The 18,522-nt window shown below is 40.5% G+C and overlaps 1 protein-coding gene across 2 annotated transcripts in view; it reads right to left on the minus strand.

The window, feature by feature from the left end:
- Positions 1 to 276: 276 nt before the first annotated feature.
- Positions 277 to 18,522, minus strand: part of CIITA (class II major histocompatibility complex transactivator) — a 38,765-nt gene continuing 20,519 nt past the window's right edge. For both annotated transcript variants that reach the window (XM_074553056.1, XM_074553057.1), the window contains 15 exons: positions 16,110 to 16,259; positions 14,814 to 14,954; positions 14,623 to 14,679; positions 13,802 to 13,858; positions 12,583 to 12,648; positions 10,422 to 12,135; positions 10,147 to 10,320; positions 9,224 to 9,295; positions 7,820 to 7,900; positions 6,792 to 6,884; positions 6,353 to 6,436; positions 5,548 to 5,631; positions 4,983 to 5,066; positions 4,215 to 4,307; positions 277 to 3,324 (listed from right to left, as the gene is read on the minus strand). In XM_074553056.1, the coding sequence (XP_074409157.1) occupies positions 4,235 to 4,307; positions 4,983 to 5,066; positions 5,548 to 5,631; positions 6,353 to 6,436; positions 6,792 to 6,884; positions 7,820 to 7,900; positions 9,224 to 9,295; positions 10,147 to 10,320; positions 10,422 to 12,135; positions 12,583 to 12,648; positions 13,802 to 13,858; positions 14,623 to 14,679; positions 14,814 to 14,954; positions 16,110 to 16,259 (2,930 nt within the window). In that variant the 3' untranslated portion in view covers positions 277 to 3,324; positions 4,215 to 4,234. The remainder of the gene's footprint in view (positions 3,325 to 4,214; positions 4,308 to 4,982; positions 5,067 to 5,547; positions 5,632 to 6,352; positions 6,437 to 6,791; positions 6,885 to 7,819; positions 7,901 to 9,223; positions 9,296 to 10,146; positions 10,321 to 10,421; positions 12,136 to 12,582; positions 12,649 to 13,801; positions 13,859 to 14,622; positions 14,680 to 14,813; positions 14,955 to 16,109; positions 16,260 to 18,522) is intronic.

The following is an 18,522-nucleotide window of genomic DNA, read 5'->3' on the forward strand; positions in this document are numbered from 1 at the left end:
ACATTTTAGTTTCTAGGCAGTAGAAATTAGCTCCCAGTTCCCAAAATTCTGTGCTCCAAATGCAATTTTCAGCTGCTCCTGCAGGAGGAGAAGCACTGACACCAAACCAAATAGCATTTCTCCAAGATAGGATTCATCAGGTGCAGTTCAGGACTTTTAAACACTGACAAGTGTTTTGTTCCACACAGTCCCTGGACAGCAATTCAGGAATAAAGTCACTTAGGGCACAATATTCTAACACATAAAGATACATTTAGGGAAGCCAAGTCTCCATTTAGGTACCTATAGAAAGAATAACCAAGTTTACAAACTTGTCAAGCCCATTTGATAGTAACACAGTAAAGGCTGAATTTTGCTACTGCAGGGGGCATTCCTGCTGCCTCTATAATTATTCATTCATAGTGTTCACAGAGGTGGTTTCACTAGTTTTTCAGGGTCCCACAAATGCCTTTTTAAGAACATGGTTCAGTTTGTCACTTTTGGTACTTACTGCAGTACTTAGGAGTTTGTAATAAATTCCCTGCAGTGGGTTTGTGCACACAGTGCACAATAAAATAATAGAAATTTCCCTGAGTCTGTCACTTTGGAGATTCTGAATCTTTGACCAAGATTCTTGATTTCTCAGAACAGCTCAGCTTCATGCATATAAAGGATGGGGAGAGTGTTATTGGCTCTGACTGCCATGGTGACACAATCCTTGGCATTTTAGCAAGGCTTCTCTGACAACAAAAAGAGATGGACATAAAGAGAGCAGCATTTTCCTCAGCCTAAAAGATTTTTTTAGAGTAGAGATTTGATCACAACAGCTTCTTAGAAGGTAGCCAGTGAATTCAGTTTCTATACACAAGGCACTCGTTTGACAAAAGCATTTTGGAGGAGCTCGGTGCCATAAGAATATCCAGACTTTCAACCCAGATTAAGTTTAGAACTTTTAATTACAAAGATTGAGAAAGGATGAAAACCTCTTTTTGCTTTTATTAGCAGGTGGCCTCAGTCAGCACATTTGTATCTCCTGATCCTGAACTTACAGTCTGGCAGTTGGCATTGCAAGAACCTGTTCCTGTTAAGAAAGAATTATTTCTCCATTTCCAGCCCACTGAACTGTCCTGCCCTCACACAGTGCTTTCCATTAGCCTGCAAGACAAAGCCCCAAACCTGTTACTGTGGCAGAAGCCAGCAGTTGCTGTGTGGTTTCAGTGTTTCCAAGAGAAAAATCAAAATTTCAACGGATACTAGAAGGTACTGTTAAACAGAATACTCACTTTTATTAATAAAAAAGATGTGTAAAGACAACCAAAACACTGTATCAAAATTTACAACCTGTACATTATAAACATACATTCCCACTAACTCAGAGAACAGCAGTACAGCCAACATGATTTTAGTAGTCCAGACATCATCCTGCAACATTCAGCTGCCTGTGGAATATTTAGCACATTCTGAGACTCAGTCATGGTAAAGTGCAGCTGCAGAAAATATCCCTAAAGGGCATTTGTCATCCAAAGCTTAGCTAGGAGAGGTCAAGACAAGGATCTGCATGGCTGGAGTGCCACAGGCTGATGGGAATATCACACCACATTTGGCTCAAACTACCTCCCATTCAAGCAGCTCCAAGAGGAGAAGATAAATAAGATTTTTATCCATGGCTCTGGCTAGAGTTTGACTATAAAGAAGAACCATGCAGATAGTTGGGAAAAATACAAATTGTAATTACAATCATATTCTCCACAGGGTTTTTCCTCCTGGCTCTCTCTTCCTCTACACCTTATGTCTGATTCCCTGCTCTCAGAAACAACAAACAGACCTTCCTTTCTCCCTTCTTTCTTTAATTTGTTCACTCTCTTTAATTTGTCCACATCCCTGCTGTCAAGATTCTGCAGGCACTGAAACTTAAGCAGAGGAGTAGAACTTGCTGGAAAGAAAATGAATGTTGTGATTTTGAGCTGTTTAAATCTGAATTTTTAAGGACCAAGAAACAGAGCATTTGAGAGGTTAGTTGAGAGATTCTAGTTTGCACAGATCCTTGGGTCAGTATTGTCAGTGCTTCCTAGCAGAAGAGATTTCAGAGAGGTTGTTGAACTAACCCTGAGCTAACTGTGAAGTAAAGACTTCTCAATTTGTAGCATTTTGAGCATTCCTAGCTTTTTGTTGTTCTGTCTCAGACTTTATCTGGATGGGAAGCCAGAATGGTGCTCCTGACCTGCTCCTGACAATTGCCTCTGTCCAATTTTAACTTCTCTTCATGTTCACAGAGCAGAAATAAAAGAATAAAAGAGACAAATGGTTTGCTGTTGCAGTCAGCAGGATGAATATTTGGCCCACATATGACTGAGACCAGCAGCATAGACATGATAGTGCTTTGAGATGTGCTTTTGTTGATTGCCTGGTTACTCATAACTCTGAGCCAGAAGGCCACAGAAACCACACACAGTAGTGATATCACTGTCAAGTATAAAACCGGTGCTTGTAAACATTTATGCTGCCCAGCTGCATTTAAGAAATTAAATACCAATCCAGGTATATGAATTCAGAGTTCTCATTTGAGACAAAGTAAAAACCTTCAAAAATTGTTTGAGGATTTGTCTGCCATAAACTGGCTATTTTTATCTATTTGGATTTCTGCAATAATTTTAGAACAATGCTTCATCATTTTACACTTTCAATTTCTTTCTTCTCATTACTTTTTTTTCCCAATCTTTTTGAAGGATTCTGTAACAAGTCATAGAAGATACATTTCTATCCCTTAAAGCAGCACTGATTACTAGTGAAGAAAACAGCAACTTCTAGAATCTTGTGGATAATCTTATGAGAACACTTTCTAGGGCTGATGACTCTTTTTTATGCTTCTCACCCTAGTGCTTCCAATCAGTCCATACAGAGAGGTGAAATGTGTAACCCTGAGCTTTGGAAGTCCAAAATCATCAGACCAAATTTGATGGCAGTTACCACTGGCACCATGAAATCAGCAATCAGATTTGATCTGTCAGTGCTTCAGATGTTGCAGGTTGAGCAGCTTTCAGTTTGCTCTTCGATAACTTGATGGAATTTTATACTCACAATATCCTTGTGCTTCCTGGTCTCTTTTAATGGTGGTCACAGTATCCAGGTGCTCTTTTCATCTTTGATGTTGCTTAATTTTTACTACTTAAGTAGAAATACAGCTGGGTCTTTGAATAGCATTTTAGAACTCTATAAGTCATCCAATTTAAGCATCGCTTAGAAACTGAAATGTTATTTTTTGCAACAAACATGAGGACACCAATTCATAAAGCAGCAAGAAGACAGGAAAGGACAGAGGACACCCTCCCCTCTTCTTCATGAAACCTGTGAAATGATGAATACAGAACATTAGATGTACACCTGTCAGATTAACCACCATTAAGATTACAAAAATCATAGATTTAATGATTTGTGTAAAGAGACAACAGTGGCTGGTGGATGCTGAATGGTTCAAGGTTGGGAGACAGAATCCAGAGTTCCTGCTGCTATTTATCCTCAGAGCTAATGCAGGTTTCCTCACAGTGATCATATCCCTGGTGTCCTTTCTCAGGAAGGTAGGGCTTTTCAACAGGACAAAGATTCAGCTCACTGTAGGCTAGTAAGGAGCACCACAATTCTTCACTGCTGCAATTACTTCAAGGATCCTTGAAACTGTGCAGGCAATGAAGTAAAAGTGGCTGCCAGTGGCTAAACCACACAATGACACAGAACAAGGAATGTAGGAGGGAGTGTTTTGCTCTGAGTACTGTACAGGTACAGCTGCACAGGCACACAGGCAGCTGGTGAGGATTTGTATTCAACAAAGGAAAAGTGAAAGGACTTACTAAAAACCAACACAAAACAAGTTCTGAGGAGTACAGAACTCATCTATTAAACATGAGAAGTACACAGAGCTTTAGTTTTCCCCTACAAAAATGAGAAGCTAAGCAGGGCAGCTGCCAGTCACTGAACTGGGCTGGACTGGGAGTTCTAGGGCTCCATTTTTCTTAATAAAGACTTGCAGTGTGCTAGTGCAGGTCCAGGGAGGAGGGAGGTGCAAGGTGAGGGCAGGGAAAGGGGGCCTGATGTGACACTGCTCTGTGCCACTCTAGGGCACCATCTCCACATTGCCCATGGGCACATGGATGCTGTCACTGTGCCTGCTGTAGTGAGCCTGGAATCAACAGCTCCCACAGAAACAAACCTGGTTTTCTCAGGGAGCCATGGTTTGTTACCTTTATGGAATCCTCTGAATCTACACACTGATCCTGGAGTCCAGCTGGTGAAGGTGTTCAAGAACTCCATAGGGAATGGTGGGATTCCACATCCTGTAAGGGCAAATTCAGAAAAAAAAGAGATTTTAAGAAGTGCAGTCTGTTTTACCTTCTTTTGGTGTGTTTGATGTGTTTGTGCCTTTTTCTGGTTGTTGTTGCTGTTGTTTTCTTTCTTTCTTTCTTTACTTTAAAGGTGTCTTTCGACTATCATGCTATAAAAATATGTAAGCTATGGAGCAAAGGAAAATGCATTTTGATTTAGAAAAAAACAGTTCAGTACTCCATAATCTTGCTGACTCTGGTCACACAACTGCACTCCTGTCTCTGTAACTATTTTTTTGACCTTCCATCAAACTCCCTTCCTCTCAATGTGTACCGGTAGCTTCAGTCTATTTAGCCTCTGATGATGGCTGCTCATTGTTTATCCCTCAAACAGAAGTGGTGCAGCACAGAGTAGGTCTGGTTCTCTGGGAGGGTAGAAGATTAACAAAAGGAGGCTCAGTGGAAACTGTTTCAGTCAAGACAAGCTCGATTGCCTAGGACTACTGGGAATTAATGCAGCTGAAACCTGAGACAACATTTTTAAAAACCTCTGCTTTTGTATTTTGCTGATGTCTTTGTTTGTGCCTCTTTTAAATAATCTGACAAATCCAGAAGGCAGCTTTAGCATGATTGCTAACCCAGTTTTACAGGATGAAGGTACAGCAAACAGCCTGTCAAGAGACTTACACCAGGTTCTTCATCTGGGGACATTTTCGTAGGCTGTCAGTCAGCTGCTGGGCTCCAACACCAGTTATTTTGTTATACTGAACACTGAGGAATAAAAACAACTTTGTTAATCCAAATCAAATGGTGTAATCAAGCATTTTATTAAAAATAAAAAATACTATATAGGTTAATCTGCAGATGGGGTACGAAAGAAAAAGGAAAAAACCCAAAATAGATTGTCAGTTCAAAAACCCTGTAACAATATACTCAGAAGGTTGAATGGGAACTTTATTATGTTAATTCAGCTGAGGGATTCCTTTTTCCAAGTTACTGAGGTCATTTTCTAGCTCCCCCATGAGCCTATTCTCCCACCTTTACACCAATATTTCTGGGTTTATGGTGAACTGTTCCTTAATCCTTTCTAATCACTGACTACCTGGACTCTGCAGAGGCACACTTCCCCTGTGAAATTTTCCCAAAATCTTCCTCAGTTTCTGTCCCCTCCAGAACCAAACATGAAACATTTGTATTTTCAGTCTCCAATGAAGTAAGCTCTCCTGGGCCATCTCAAAGATTTTATACTCACTCTAGCACTCTTAAAGATGTCATTGCAGGAAGAACCTTTGCCAGATTTTCTGCTCCAAAATCGCAAATGTTGTTATTGTACAAGCTGCAGAAAACCAAACCGGAAGAGTCACAATTGAATAACGGATAATGTACACAGATATTAGATCAAGGGTTTTCAGACATGGTAAGTACATCTTAACTTTCATTTTATGCTTAGTTGCAGTTCAAGTTTCATGCACACATTCATATTTCCTATATCAAGTAAGGCAAATGGTCACATCCTTCTTCACCTAGCACAGGTACAGCAAAAAAGGTCTAGATTCTATTATTCTATGGATAATAAGAACACTTCTGTCCACACAGGTCAAATTAAAACTCTGCCAAAGAAAAATCAGGCTTAAAGATTTGGGGTACAGCATTCAAAAGATTTCCACACCACCAAACGACTCCAGAATTGCACACCAGGATTCCTTGCATTCCCTGCTTCCCTCAGGCCTGTGCCACATTCCCCAGTGCAGTGGGATGGGCCATGGTCCCCAGATCAGCAAACACAGCTTTGGGTTTGCAGCAGATGTGGTGCACATCTGTGCAGGGCAGGATTCATAACTGGGTATTATGGACTGGATTTAAACATCAGCCCAGTCCTTGCTCTATTCCCAAATATCCTTCTGTATGTCATACTTCTCCTCTTCTTTCTGAAGACTTTATGCAAAAATGAAGTGAAAAGCTTGGCTGCTGCAGTGTTACCTCTTTGTTCCCTGTTCAGTAGTTTCTGACAGAGACAGCAAGGTATGCTTTCAAAACAACAAGATACAACGACTCACCTTAGTGTTTTTAAGGAAGACAAGGAAGGGAGAGCTGCAGCAAGGTTCTCTGCACCCAGGTCTGTTATTTTATTCTGTGATAAACTACAGTAAGTGAGATCACTTTGTTAGTTGAGCACATTTATTCTGATTTATTACATTGTGGGGGGAAATTAATTTTCAATTTTTAAAAAATATAATTTGGACAGTCTGTTTAGACCAAATGCAAAGAAAAAGGCAAGATAGAGCCCTTGAAGAGAAGTCAGGAAGGATTAATCTATTTGTCTAATGAATGTACTGATTAAGTATCTCCACAAGCTCATTGGTCTTCCATGCCCTTGGGATACTTTTACCCATAATTGTTAACAGACAGTCCCTTAAGTCTCTAGGTTTAATCTGTTTCTTCTCAAAATTTCCCTGAACTGTTAACCTTACTTTAATGTTACTTTAATGCACTTACTTTAATGTTTCCAGTGATGTCAGGGTTGGAAAGACTTCAGATAGACTCTTTGCTCCTTCATCTCCTATGCCATTTTCACTCAGAGCATCAAGGCTGTGTGATGACAAAAAGAGAATTAGCTTCCCTTTTAATCTAAATTTTTGTGGTCTATTCACCTCAGAGACCATTCTATCTATCTTGAAAAGCTTTTCTGCAGTAGCCTCAATCAGCATGAAGCATCATACAAATTACAGCTTCTCTAATAAGCAGCTTTCTGCTGCCCAAATTTAAAGCATAAGAATTTTTTTTTTACTAGTTGAATATCTTGACCCATTTCCTTTGATATGCAACATTATTAAAATAGTTATGAAATAGCTGTGTTCCAGCTAAGCTGAAAGGAGATTTCCTGTGCACACAAAAATACAGAACTGACAAAATCCAGCAGAGGCTGTAAATCCTTGCCTAAACCTCTCCTTCTCCAGAGAGGAAGTAATAAAAATGAAGTTTTCCTCACATCTAGTCAGATACTGGAATTTCAGATACTGGATCCCCTTCTAATCTGACAGATAATGCTGGAATATATTTGATATATCCAAAGGCCCTCCCAAAACCCAAGAACCTTCCCACAGGTGCCATGCACACCCCTGCCACTGCAGCTACACTTGATTCTAGTGCAAAGAAGCTCAGAACTCAGAGAGAGTTGGTTTGTCATGGATGTCCTGGAGCTCCAGTGCAGTCAGAAGTTGTCAGTGGTGGGGCAGGGAGGGGGGGCCCAGGGGCTCTGCATTGAACCTTCACCCTTCACCCAGGAACACCCCAGGAAGGGACTCAGGGTTCTGAACAAAACACCACCTGCTGTCTCCAGGCAGGATGGGGAGTGTCAGCTTTTAGGGCGCTGTTAGAGTTTGGGAATGTTTCTGCTGGTCAGTTTGGTCATCAAACAAGGAGTCAAGTTGGCAAATAAAATGTTTCTTGGGTACAAGAGCTTCTCCATCATCAAGGGCTGCTGAAGAGAAATGTTAGCAAAGTTCATCTTTAGCAGAACTCACTCTAAATGCTGAAGTGATGGAAATGCTGCAAGAATTTTCACGAGTTTTAGCAATCCTTGAAGGCCACATGCTGGACCCAGCCTGGAAGAAAATACAGACATGAAGCAGGTTTTTCACAGGCTCACAAGCAGCAAAACTCAGGACTTTTGAGTTCTTTTCCTGCAGCCCCCAATGCAAGCTAGTTTACACCCTCAGAAGCGGCCATTCCCTACCACCTGCACCAAGGAATTCGGCTGTGAAGGCTCCAGATGAGCACCAACAAGGCTGAGGCCAGGCAGTGCAGAGCTTGCACAGCAGCATTGATACATTTGCCACTTTTTGTTCCTCTCTGCAAGACTTATCTCACTTGTTTTACATTCTTATATTTCTGTTCTTTATCTTTTTCAGGTTTTTCACTGTAAGTATAATCTTGAGATGAAATACACATCCATCTTAGTATAACTGAGAAATGGAAACAAAGTTATTTTCCCCCAACTAATAACAATTCAGTCTAACTTAAGATCAAAGTTTTACTGCAGCTTAAAGCATAAATTGCACTTTGGTATTCATGCTCCAAGCATTTGTCTCTCATATCCTATTTGGAGTTTCTTTGGTATCAAAACAAGTTCAGTTATTTAAAAGGATTAGCATTTTAAAGAAAATTTAAATAAAGGGAAATTGGAAGAGGAAATTAGAAGAGAAAGCAGCATACAATCAGAAGTGAGGCCAAGCATAGCTGTCCCAGGTTGGGTTAGATTTACAGAGCAGGAAACAGATGAGAACACCTGATGAGAATTCTCCATTGCACTGCTGCAGTTTCTGCCCAAACAAATTCACATGCTATGGAAGGAGATTTTGAGCAATAGAATAGCCTTGGAGGCTGCTTACAGTTTGGGGGAATAAAACTGTTACTAAAACCTCACTTTTAAAATAGTGTTACCAAGTCAACCTTCCATCTTCCAGGCAATGGGTGCTAAATAATTTATTTGGGAGGCATTTTCTGATGTAATCCTCTCATGGCCTTAGCTCTGATAGGGTAGAAAATTATGTCAGAAGACTCAGATAGAAAAGTTCAGCATTTCTGGGGGAAAGAATATTTCCCAGGTAGTTGGATCACAGTCAAAATATTTTATGCCCTGTGGCACAAGATCAGTACCTTGTGGCCAGGAGGGAACTTATACTAAAACAAAACAAAAAAAAAAATTGGTAGAGCCCTGTTGATCTGTATTGCTGCAGGAGCCAGGAATAAAGTTCTTTGAGTTTTGGCCATTAGTTAAATCTAGTTCAGAGAAAAGCAAGATAGAAATAATTGGGGTTTACTCAGTGCTTTCAGCTGACTGTACATCAGAGCCATGGCTGTAGCCAACACCCATGACTGCTCCCCTTAACCAGGACCACCTCAATCAGTAGAAGTTCAGCACTTACGCAAATTCCAGTTTTCTGAGGTTTCTGATGGCAGGAATTTCATAGCTGGTGCAACCAGATGCTTCTTGCACACTAAATAAATCACAGTAGAATCAGAGTATGATAAAAATTTTAGCAGCCAAAGAGTGCTTTAAAAATAATCTGTTTACAAACTTCTACAGAAAATTAACTACTCTTGCATTAACTGAGGAATCAGGAAACTTTAGAATAACTTCTGATCTAATCTCTCTTCAACTGAGTAATTTCAATCCAATAATTGCCTTTCATAGTGCAATTGTTTGCTCTTTTTCCAATAAAACTTGAAAATACATTTTTCTAATCAACTATTTTCTGTCAAACATGAAACTATTTTGTCTATCTTTTAATCAAAATACTCCACCCATGTTAAAATAGAAGTCATCATTAAAAAAACCCAAAACAAACAACAAAATTTTACTTCTGCATGATTTTAATTGCAACCAATCCCCCAGCTACATCAGCAGCAGGAATGGAGCCCAGGGTTTCTAGACCATGTGACACAAGATTTTATCTCCTGGGCTAAAGGACTGACTCAGCCCCTTTGGGACCAATGCAAAACAGGCTTTAATTTATGCCCAGGTACTACAGGAAGAAAGAATCAGCCCAAGTTCTGTAACTGAAAGGAATTGGAAGAGATTAAAGAGGAATGACAGCTGGCTTTTTCAGTGGCAGTTTTGGTGACTGCTCTCACAGTGCTGTCACTGCTCATCCCTGCCATGGCAGCCACCTCACATGGGGGTGGGAGAACCCCCCACAATGACCCAGGAGCTTGCACTGCCTTAGTTACTTCTCCTCTGGACAAGCAGACAACTCCATTGTCCAGCACTGGTGGTGAAACCCTGTTTTCATAAGCTGCTATTGGTATCAGTTGGTATAAGAGGAGTTTTGACCATAAATGATCCTACCAATTCATCATCTTCTCCTGCATCTCTACAAGGTCAGAGAGGTCACTGATGTCCTTCATTGTCTTTGCCTTAAAGGGATCAAGAACAAATTTCTCTGTGGATGCTTTCAGCAGTTCGTAGTCTTTTGTCTGTTCTAAAGATTTCCAGAGCCTGACTGTGTCACTGAGGGAAGCCCTGTGAAGTGACAAAACATGCAAAACCAACAGATGTGACTGCTGTTGTTGCATGAAAGTGTCATTTACACACAGTGCTATGAGGTACAGAGAGTGACCAACCTGAACGATGTCACATTCCTCAGGCTGACCAAGGCCTGCAGCCCTGGCATGTCAATGCTGCTGTTCTGCAAATCCAAGGAAAACTCTTTTCTTGACCTTTTCAAAACAGAGTGCAGTACATGGACATCAGGTGGTGTAAGAGCTATGCCCAGAAAAGACAACTTTGGCTCCAGCCTTAAGGCCACATGCTGCAGGAGATAATTGTTCTGTGTTTCATAAACACAACATAAAAGCTCCAGCAACCTCTCTGGACAGAGAGTATCAATCTGCAGCCTTCTAATGTATTTCAAGAGGGTCTTCTGCTTCTTGGTTGACTGTTTTTCATCCTCATTTGAAAGAGAGCAGAAGCAGGGATCATCCTGGAGAAACATCAAACCAGCCACAAACCGAGGCATTAAATCTAACCAGTTATAAGGTTTTTTCTTCTTGGATAGAAAAGACAGGTACTTTGTTAGATTTTTATCCTTGAGCTCTTCTGCTAACAAAAGGTGAAGCGCACACAAGAAATTCTGAATGACAAAATCAGAGAATGTGCACCCAAATTCCTCTTCTTCACTATCTGAATGTCTGGGGAACGCAAATGGCAGGAAGAACCCATACTTCAGAGCAAACTCTTTAACTTCCTTAGAAGGAATAAGATCACTTTTCATGGCACTTTGGTGCTTTTCTCCAAGACACCAGGCTACACGAGCTAGGGTAACAAGATTCTCTTGATTTTTTGTGGTTGTAACATTTGTAACATCTGTTTGCATAAACATTATCTTCTGCTGAAAAAATTTCAGGAAGACTTCAGTAAGAGTTGAAGGAAGACTTTTCTCTCCCATTTCAAGCACTGTCTCACAGAGAAAACAAACAAATCTACACATAACAGGGCTGTAACAATGACTGAACAAGTACTCACACTCTTTGATTAATTTCAGTGCACTATCACAGTAGAGTGATTCTTCAAAGTATTTGGTTATGTACAATTCTCTCTGCTGAGGGGAAAATCCTACAATTTCAATAGTCTTATCCACTTTGGACACGAACTGGTACAGTTTGTCTTTTGGCCTTGCTGTAAATAATAAAGTACAGCCATTGAGTATCTTTTTCTGGATGAGTCCTGAAAGCAGCTCCTTTATGCTGCACAAATCCTTTTCAGGCTGGCTGGCTGAGCAACGAGGAAAATTCTCGTGATCGTGCAACCCTTTAAAACCATCAAAAATCAGAAGGACTTTATCAGGATTTTGCAACATATACTCAAAGATCTCTTTGCTTCCCTCTTGAGGCTTTACAAAAAATTCAAGCAGCAGTTCCTTCAGGCTGTATTGCTTCTCAGGCAAGCTTATTTTGCAGTCAAACCAAAATACAAATTCAAACTGAGAAAACTCTCCATTGGACCAGTCCTGGCAGATCTTCTGAACAAGAATGCTTTTGCCCATTCCTGCTTTCCCCAGCACCACAATCACTTTAGTCTCTAAGTCTTTACGCTGTGGGATTTGAAATATTTGGCTTCTGTCAATGGCTGTCTTTTCCTTCTCTTGCAGGCTGCAGGTTACCAGCTCCTTTTCCATTGCTTTTGCACTGTTCTTTCCAGTCTTGGTTTCAGTTTGACTTTGAACAAGTGTCCCATCAATGAACAGGTGATCCAGATTTACTTCCCGCTCCATGGTCACAGATTTGCACGTGTCTCGGAAATAATCCTTAAGGGATGAACAGAAAGTTTCCACTTGCTCTAGAGAAATAAAGAGCATACACAAACTGAAGGAACCAGTCCACAAATTACAATATCATTTCATGGTGGCTTAAGTGCCTGATTGCAATATGGTGAAAGCACAGGCATTCCCATAAAGCCAATAGGGCTGGATTTACCCCATGCTACTGCAGCTGAGAAGTGCAGGCACAACAGACACTTTCACATCCATGAACTGAATAATTGTGGAGCTCTCTGTACAGAGGATAAAACCAGTGAAGTACACTGAGCTGCTAAGCAGCTACTACAGCTAGATATCTACAGGAAGCCAAGTCTAATATCTTGAAACCAGGAATTGTGTTCAGACCCTCAGAACAGCTTCACAAATTGTTGAATAATTCCTACAAGGAGCTTCTCTGTATGGAAAGAAACACAGAATCTTTTTCCAAAAAATATTGGAAGGTTTAAGTTCAAGAGTTCTAAACTCACCTGGTCTTTTGAAAGGTTCTTCAGAAGGAATTATGGAATCTTGAACTTCTTGAAATTTCTCTAAATCTGGAGAAACGAAACAATATACTTGACAAAGACACCTAGATAATCACCGATTCAGCTTTACTAATTTTAACAATAAGATTAATGCAAATTTCCAAGTTCATTGTAGCACATATTCAGAGTAAGAGATATTTTGTTCATTTTACAAGGAAAAATGAATAAAATTCTCCCACAAGTAGAATTCTGCTGATGTGCACTGATAGAGGTAGAATGGCATCAAAAAAGACCACAGCTGTTCTGACAGTTGTGGGAAGCAGATTTACCATTCCAGGTGACATTCACTGTTCTTTTCAAATGTCAGTGTTTTGCATAAATTCGTGTTCACACATAGTGCTTCTTTATTTCTTCAAAAGCAATAGCTTCCTTTTGTTATTCTACACCTTGTAGCCCAGCACTAAAGATGAATGTCACAGAGAAGTGACTCCTGGTAACAGTGTTTACCCATTACTCTCCCTGACAAAGTCCCATTGCTGTCCAGTTTTCTTTCTTTTCACCTGTTTGCTTTCAAACTACTGCAGACTTTTGTAGTTGAGTCAGGTGAACAGTGTCTCCTTCACACAAAGGAATTGGGAATTTTTCAGAGAGAACACATTTTCTATAGATTGGTAATTGCAGAGTATCAGTTTTGACAAAACTTTTGGTAGGAAAAGCTTTGCAGGTGCAAGACAGAATTTAAATTGTCAGAGGCTGTAACAAGTCAACCTCAGAGTCTCAGACCCACACACAGCAGAGATGTGCAAAAAATTACCTAAACCAAAACAGATTAATTTCCCTAAATATGCACAAATGTGTTTCATACCAGAATATCATCTTGATCATCTTGATATGATCTAAAAGAAATACAAATCTTACCATTTCAGAGATCTGGAAATTAATTCCTACCCTGCATGCCAGCAACCTTCAGAATAGTTAGAGTTCACAATTGCTTCTAAAAGGGAAGCACCACAGGCCTCCAGTAAGAAAGATATTAAATATAGAAAGGTTGGGCAAGCAAATGTCTGGTTTTTATTTACTTTTTATTTTATTAACTAAGAAAACAAAATGGAAGAACAGAAAAAATAATCTGTAATGAGACATTTAGATGGGAAACTATTCAAAGCAGGTAGGAGTGAAGAACTTTTAAAAAAGTAAAAGAAAAACTGGTTTGGCATCTTACATTTATCTGCTACTGCTGCATCGGGAATTCCAGGGCTGGTGGTATACGTATGTTGTGCTGCAGTAAATCAGTTGGAATTACTGGAGTTGTTTATTTACATAAAAAGTAAATACAATTTACAAAGACTCCCCCACACCTAGGGATATTTGCCTCTTAATCTCCATATTATACTTTTGCTTTTGGGGCAGTGGAAGCCACCAGAGGGCAACAAACTCCTGCACTGGGCACAGGGACCAGCAACAACACTGATACCAAACTCTGGGTTCCAACAGCCCTCTGAGGGCTGGAAGGAAAGTTTGTTAACTGAAGTGGGACTGTTAAATCCTGACCAAGGCTCTGATTTCATTATAAACCATTCTGAGCATTAGCTTTCAGTATTGCTTAGTTAAATAAGTTGGTTTTGGGGCTTCCATGGGAGCTGGCTGCAGTGTGGCTGCCAGCACTGAGCGCTTCAGATGCTCAGGCCATGCCAGCATCAGATCATCTCCCCCTTCCTGAGGGTGCTCCAGCGCCCTGGGCTTTGCATTGTTTTAACTAAACCTGGTTTCTTTCTGAAACCGGATGTCATAGCAAACACAGGGATTGGCTGCTGAACCTGAAGCTCCACAACTCCTATCTGTACATTTTGGATCAGAGTAAGCAGCCAGTGACCAATACAAAGAAGGAAATACCATCCAGTTTTGGTTTTTTAAGGTCAATAGGAGTAAAGTCTGAAGGGGAGAACAGGTTTTGAGTAGAAGCAATATGGTTTCTCTCCCAGTTCAAAGTGCTGTACCCCAATTTTCTACTACTACCCCAATAATCCCCAATTTTCTACTTACCACATAAATTAACTGGAAAAACTGGAGACATGAATGTTTCCATGGAAGATGTCAGCACTGGCAAGAAACAAAGCATAGTTCCAGCATATCATAGCTATCAGTAACTGAATTTAATCAATGCTGCTGTTGGCAGCATTGATTTTTTTAGCACTTTATGCCTCTTTATGGGGATAAAAAGCTATCACTCTTACCTGGATATACTATAACTTCAGATGTGCCATTTTCAAGAACAAAATTAAATATCTGCTGAGGAGCACCTACCAAGCCTGGATTCTCTTGGTACCCTTTTACACTGGCTGGTAGGCACTCTGAGGTCAAAGGTTCTGACAATCCTGAAATGAATGCAGAATAATTACTCTTCTGTTTTTAAAGGGTTCTGCCTTCTAAAGCTTTATGAGAAAGTTTTCTAACAGTACTTTCTGGCAGCTTATAGGCAAATCTTCCCAGTGGAGAATTCACAGGATCACATGAGGTCCATAGAACCCATTAAAAAAAGAGCTGTTACAAGGTATAATGAGCTTGAAATACAAGGGATTACCCAGCTTTTAGCAGCCACTGTTTTCAATAGCCTAAAGAGAAATTCTGTTATCATAGGGAAAAGTGCTTAAGGCAATTGTCTGTAAATGTACAGTCAAAGATCCAGAGAAGAGAAAATGTGTAAATAGTATGTATCTGCGTTAAATTTACCTTTCTTGCACTACATCCTTCCCAAATAACTGCACATCATTCAGGTTGTACAAGCACCCTCCCTCTCAACTCACACTGGGAAAGTTTTTTGATGATTCAGTGCTTGCAATTTAATCAGCCATAGCTCTGAGTTTCTGTAGGTGGGACACAATTTCTTCTGCTACTTTATGCTGCTTCAGCTGACATGAGGTATTTCAAGGCTCCCAATTTACACACTGGCTTTGGTTCCTTTCCAGCACAGACTTGACAGTGGAAGGTGTTGAACTGGGCCTTTGTCATTAGCACTTCTCAGTGTGCCATGAGCACCCTCTGCTACCCAGCATGGCCCAGGCCAGGTGCCTACACAACGTATCAGTGGGATCACTGCTCACTTTTAATGAGCTAAATCACAGCCTAGATTTTGCTCTACTGCTGGAAATGTAATTATCCCTCAGTCCTTTACAAATCTCTGGGTGAAAAAGAAATTAGAACTAAATTAAAGTTTAATAATGAAAAATTTTGTGACTTCCTATTCTTAAGACAAGTTAGTAATTACTTAGATTAGCATATAGTAAATAACTGTTCTGTTATAACCTGCACCAATTAAATAAAAGATTCATTCTACTCAATTAGGAGCAATGCCCTTTTAATTTCCCTTGAATATTTTCCATTCTTTTAGTGAGTGCCACACCCGTAACAGCTGCCTTACTTGCCATTTTCCTGCCATTGCTCATGGTCAAAGACAAGATTTACAAGAGAGTTTTCCCCATGTGTAAATCAGCCTGTGTACAGCTGCACAGCTACAGCTGTGCTCTGCCTACCAGGAATGATGAGGCTCCTTTCCAGCCCGTGGGCAGCAGGAACAGAACAGGACATGTGCTGGTTGGTTAGGGAGGTGCAGCTCACTGGGTGGCTGTTGAGAGGCATAGCGAAGAAACTGCCACTCCCTGCAGAGGCTGCAGGGACTTCCACTTTAAAATAAAATAGCAAAACAAAAGGAGAAAGTTATCTCATTGATAGAATTTAAAGGAACCAAAGAAGAGGTCTCAGTAGATAAGATAAAGCACTTGATTTTGATCAGCTGGATATTGTTCTTGCTTTCCAAAAGCAAGAACAATCCTTAATAGCTGTCGGAAAACAATTTAGCTCTCAAAATCTAAAATGTATTTATTAAATTCTGTAGTAGATCACTTTTTCTTCTTTGTAGTTTCTCTTTAAATTTTCTTTTTCTTCAGGTTTCCTCACTTATTTTCAGATGTATCTAGATGTACATGACCCTACACATGGATGACTGACAGATAAGACATAACAATCAGTACATTGGCTGTACTGATTTTCCAAGCACAGTTTGCTGTCTCAATATTGCACAAAAGCAGAGAGGCCCACAAGCAATAAACTGGGGACCTTGACTCCCTACTTAGACACTACAGTGCTTGTAAGGACAAAGAGTGTGTGTTAAGTTCTCCCAGAGAACAGTCACAAACACCAGACCTTTTAAACATGCATCTCCTCTGCAGCATATTTTTTTCCTCCAAGAATAGAACAAATGGGGTGAGATGTTTGTGCGTTGTACAATTTCATCTTGTCAAAAGACTCCTACAGATCAAGTAAGACACACCTGCTTATTTGAATTAGTGTGTTAGTTTCATTGGTTTTACAACACCCCTATTCTCAGAGTTGGTTTTGCTTTTTCCTTCCCTCTCCTGTCTAGCTGCAACAAGTCAGTCTGTACTTCATCACTTTCTGTGGTCTGATGTTTTTATTAGGAGCTACAGACTTGTCTGGGGTTTGTGCCACTATTTCATTTAATTCCTTTGAAAGAATCTCATCCTTGGCTTACTTTGAACTTTAGTACTCATTATTGTCTTTGCTGTAGGTAGTCTTGCACTTCTGAAGAGCTGATGCATTTGCCTTTGCAGGATCCTACTGTGACACCTGTGACAGGTTAAAGAAACTCCTGATTTTGTCAAGTAGCTCATATTTTTGTCAATTAGATTTTTCTACACAGTACTTATACTGTCTTATGTAAATGTTCCTTCCTCAGCACCTTCACTGGGTCAAGGACAGTAGAAAAACTGATAATATTCTAAGGACTTCCACCAATAAGGATGGGTGCAGCTTCACAAAGCACCTGTTAGCTCTGGGATGGTCCTTTCATCTGGAATGCAGGTTCTGTAGGGTGAGGCATTTGGAACTGATGTGCTATTTTCTTATGGAAAACTATTATTAGTAGTGTGGTGTAAATATAGGCTTTTAAAAGTGCTGAATATACAAAGGAACTTAAGCAAATAGAAATGAATCCACCTTTAACAGCTACTAACTGCCAGGAACTTCACCTGTGTCCAAACAACTACAGTCAGCAGGTACCACTTCAGTAGAAACTCTGATATCATTCCCAGAGCTAGCAAGCATGATTTTTCTGCTCAGTTCTCCCTCCCCACTCCCTCAGAACTCCATAAGAACCCTGGAAAACCAGCATGGATGGCAGTCATGGTGCACATGTGTATTCTCTCAGACTTCCAGGCAGTCTGTGCCAGCTCCTTAGCTGCCCTGTGCTGAGGTGCAGTCCCAGATCCCAGCACTCTGGATGAACTCTAGGTCACACACTGCTTTGGCCACCCCCCAATATGTGCATGGCCCCTGGGCTTTGGTACAGCCAGAGTCCCCTTAGGAGCCTTGGGAGGTGTGCTGATATAAAACCAGTCAGATGTCCACCCAAAACACAATAGAAAATAGTTCAAACTATTGCTGCTAAAACGGGCTGTTCTCACCTGGATTTTGGAGGAGTATTTTGCTGGTTAACTCTGCCTGAGATACCCCTTTAGGCTACAGTTGGCTGAGAACATTAGCACCAGTTCACACCAGGGAGACAAGTTCCAGCCTGCCTGCTGGCCCCAGGTGTTGTCCTGTAGATGGTCTAACAATGTGCAAAATCTAGAAATTTCCCTTCCTCCCTTTCTTTCTTTGGTTTAAAAGACTTTACAGCATGGACTAGACCAAGAAATCATCTCTTCACAGTTATTATTTTCACTAGGATGTTTCACTGGACTTTTGGAAGATGTCACACTTGGAAGAAAGAGGATCAAACCCAGGGCATGTGGAGCTGTGACCTGATGGATAATATGACTCAGGTCATAGCTCTGCATTTCCTGAGTTTGAGCCTTCTTGTTACAAGTGAGACATCTTCCAAAATTCCAGTGGAAAAAAAAGATGTACGTGATAAAATTTACAGAA

Source organism: Zonotrichia albicollis, chromosome 16 (genome assembly GCF_047830755.1).
Source record: "Zonotrichia albicollis isolate bZonAlb1 chromosome 16, bZonAlb1.hap1, whole genome shotgun sequence".
Lineage (NCBI taxonomy): Eukaryota > Metazoa > Chordata > Aves > Passeriformes > Passerellidae > Zonotrichia > Zonotrichia albicollis.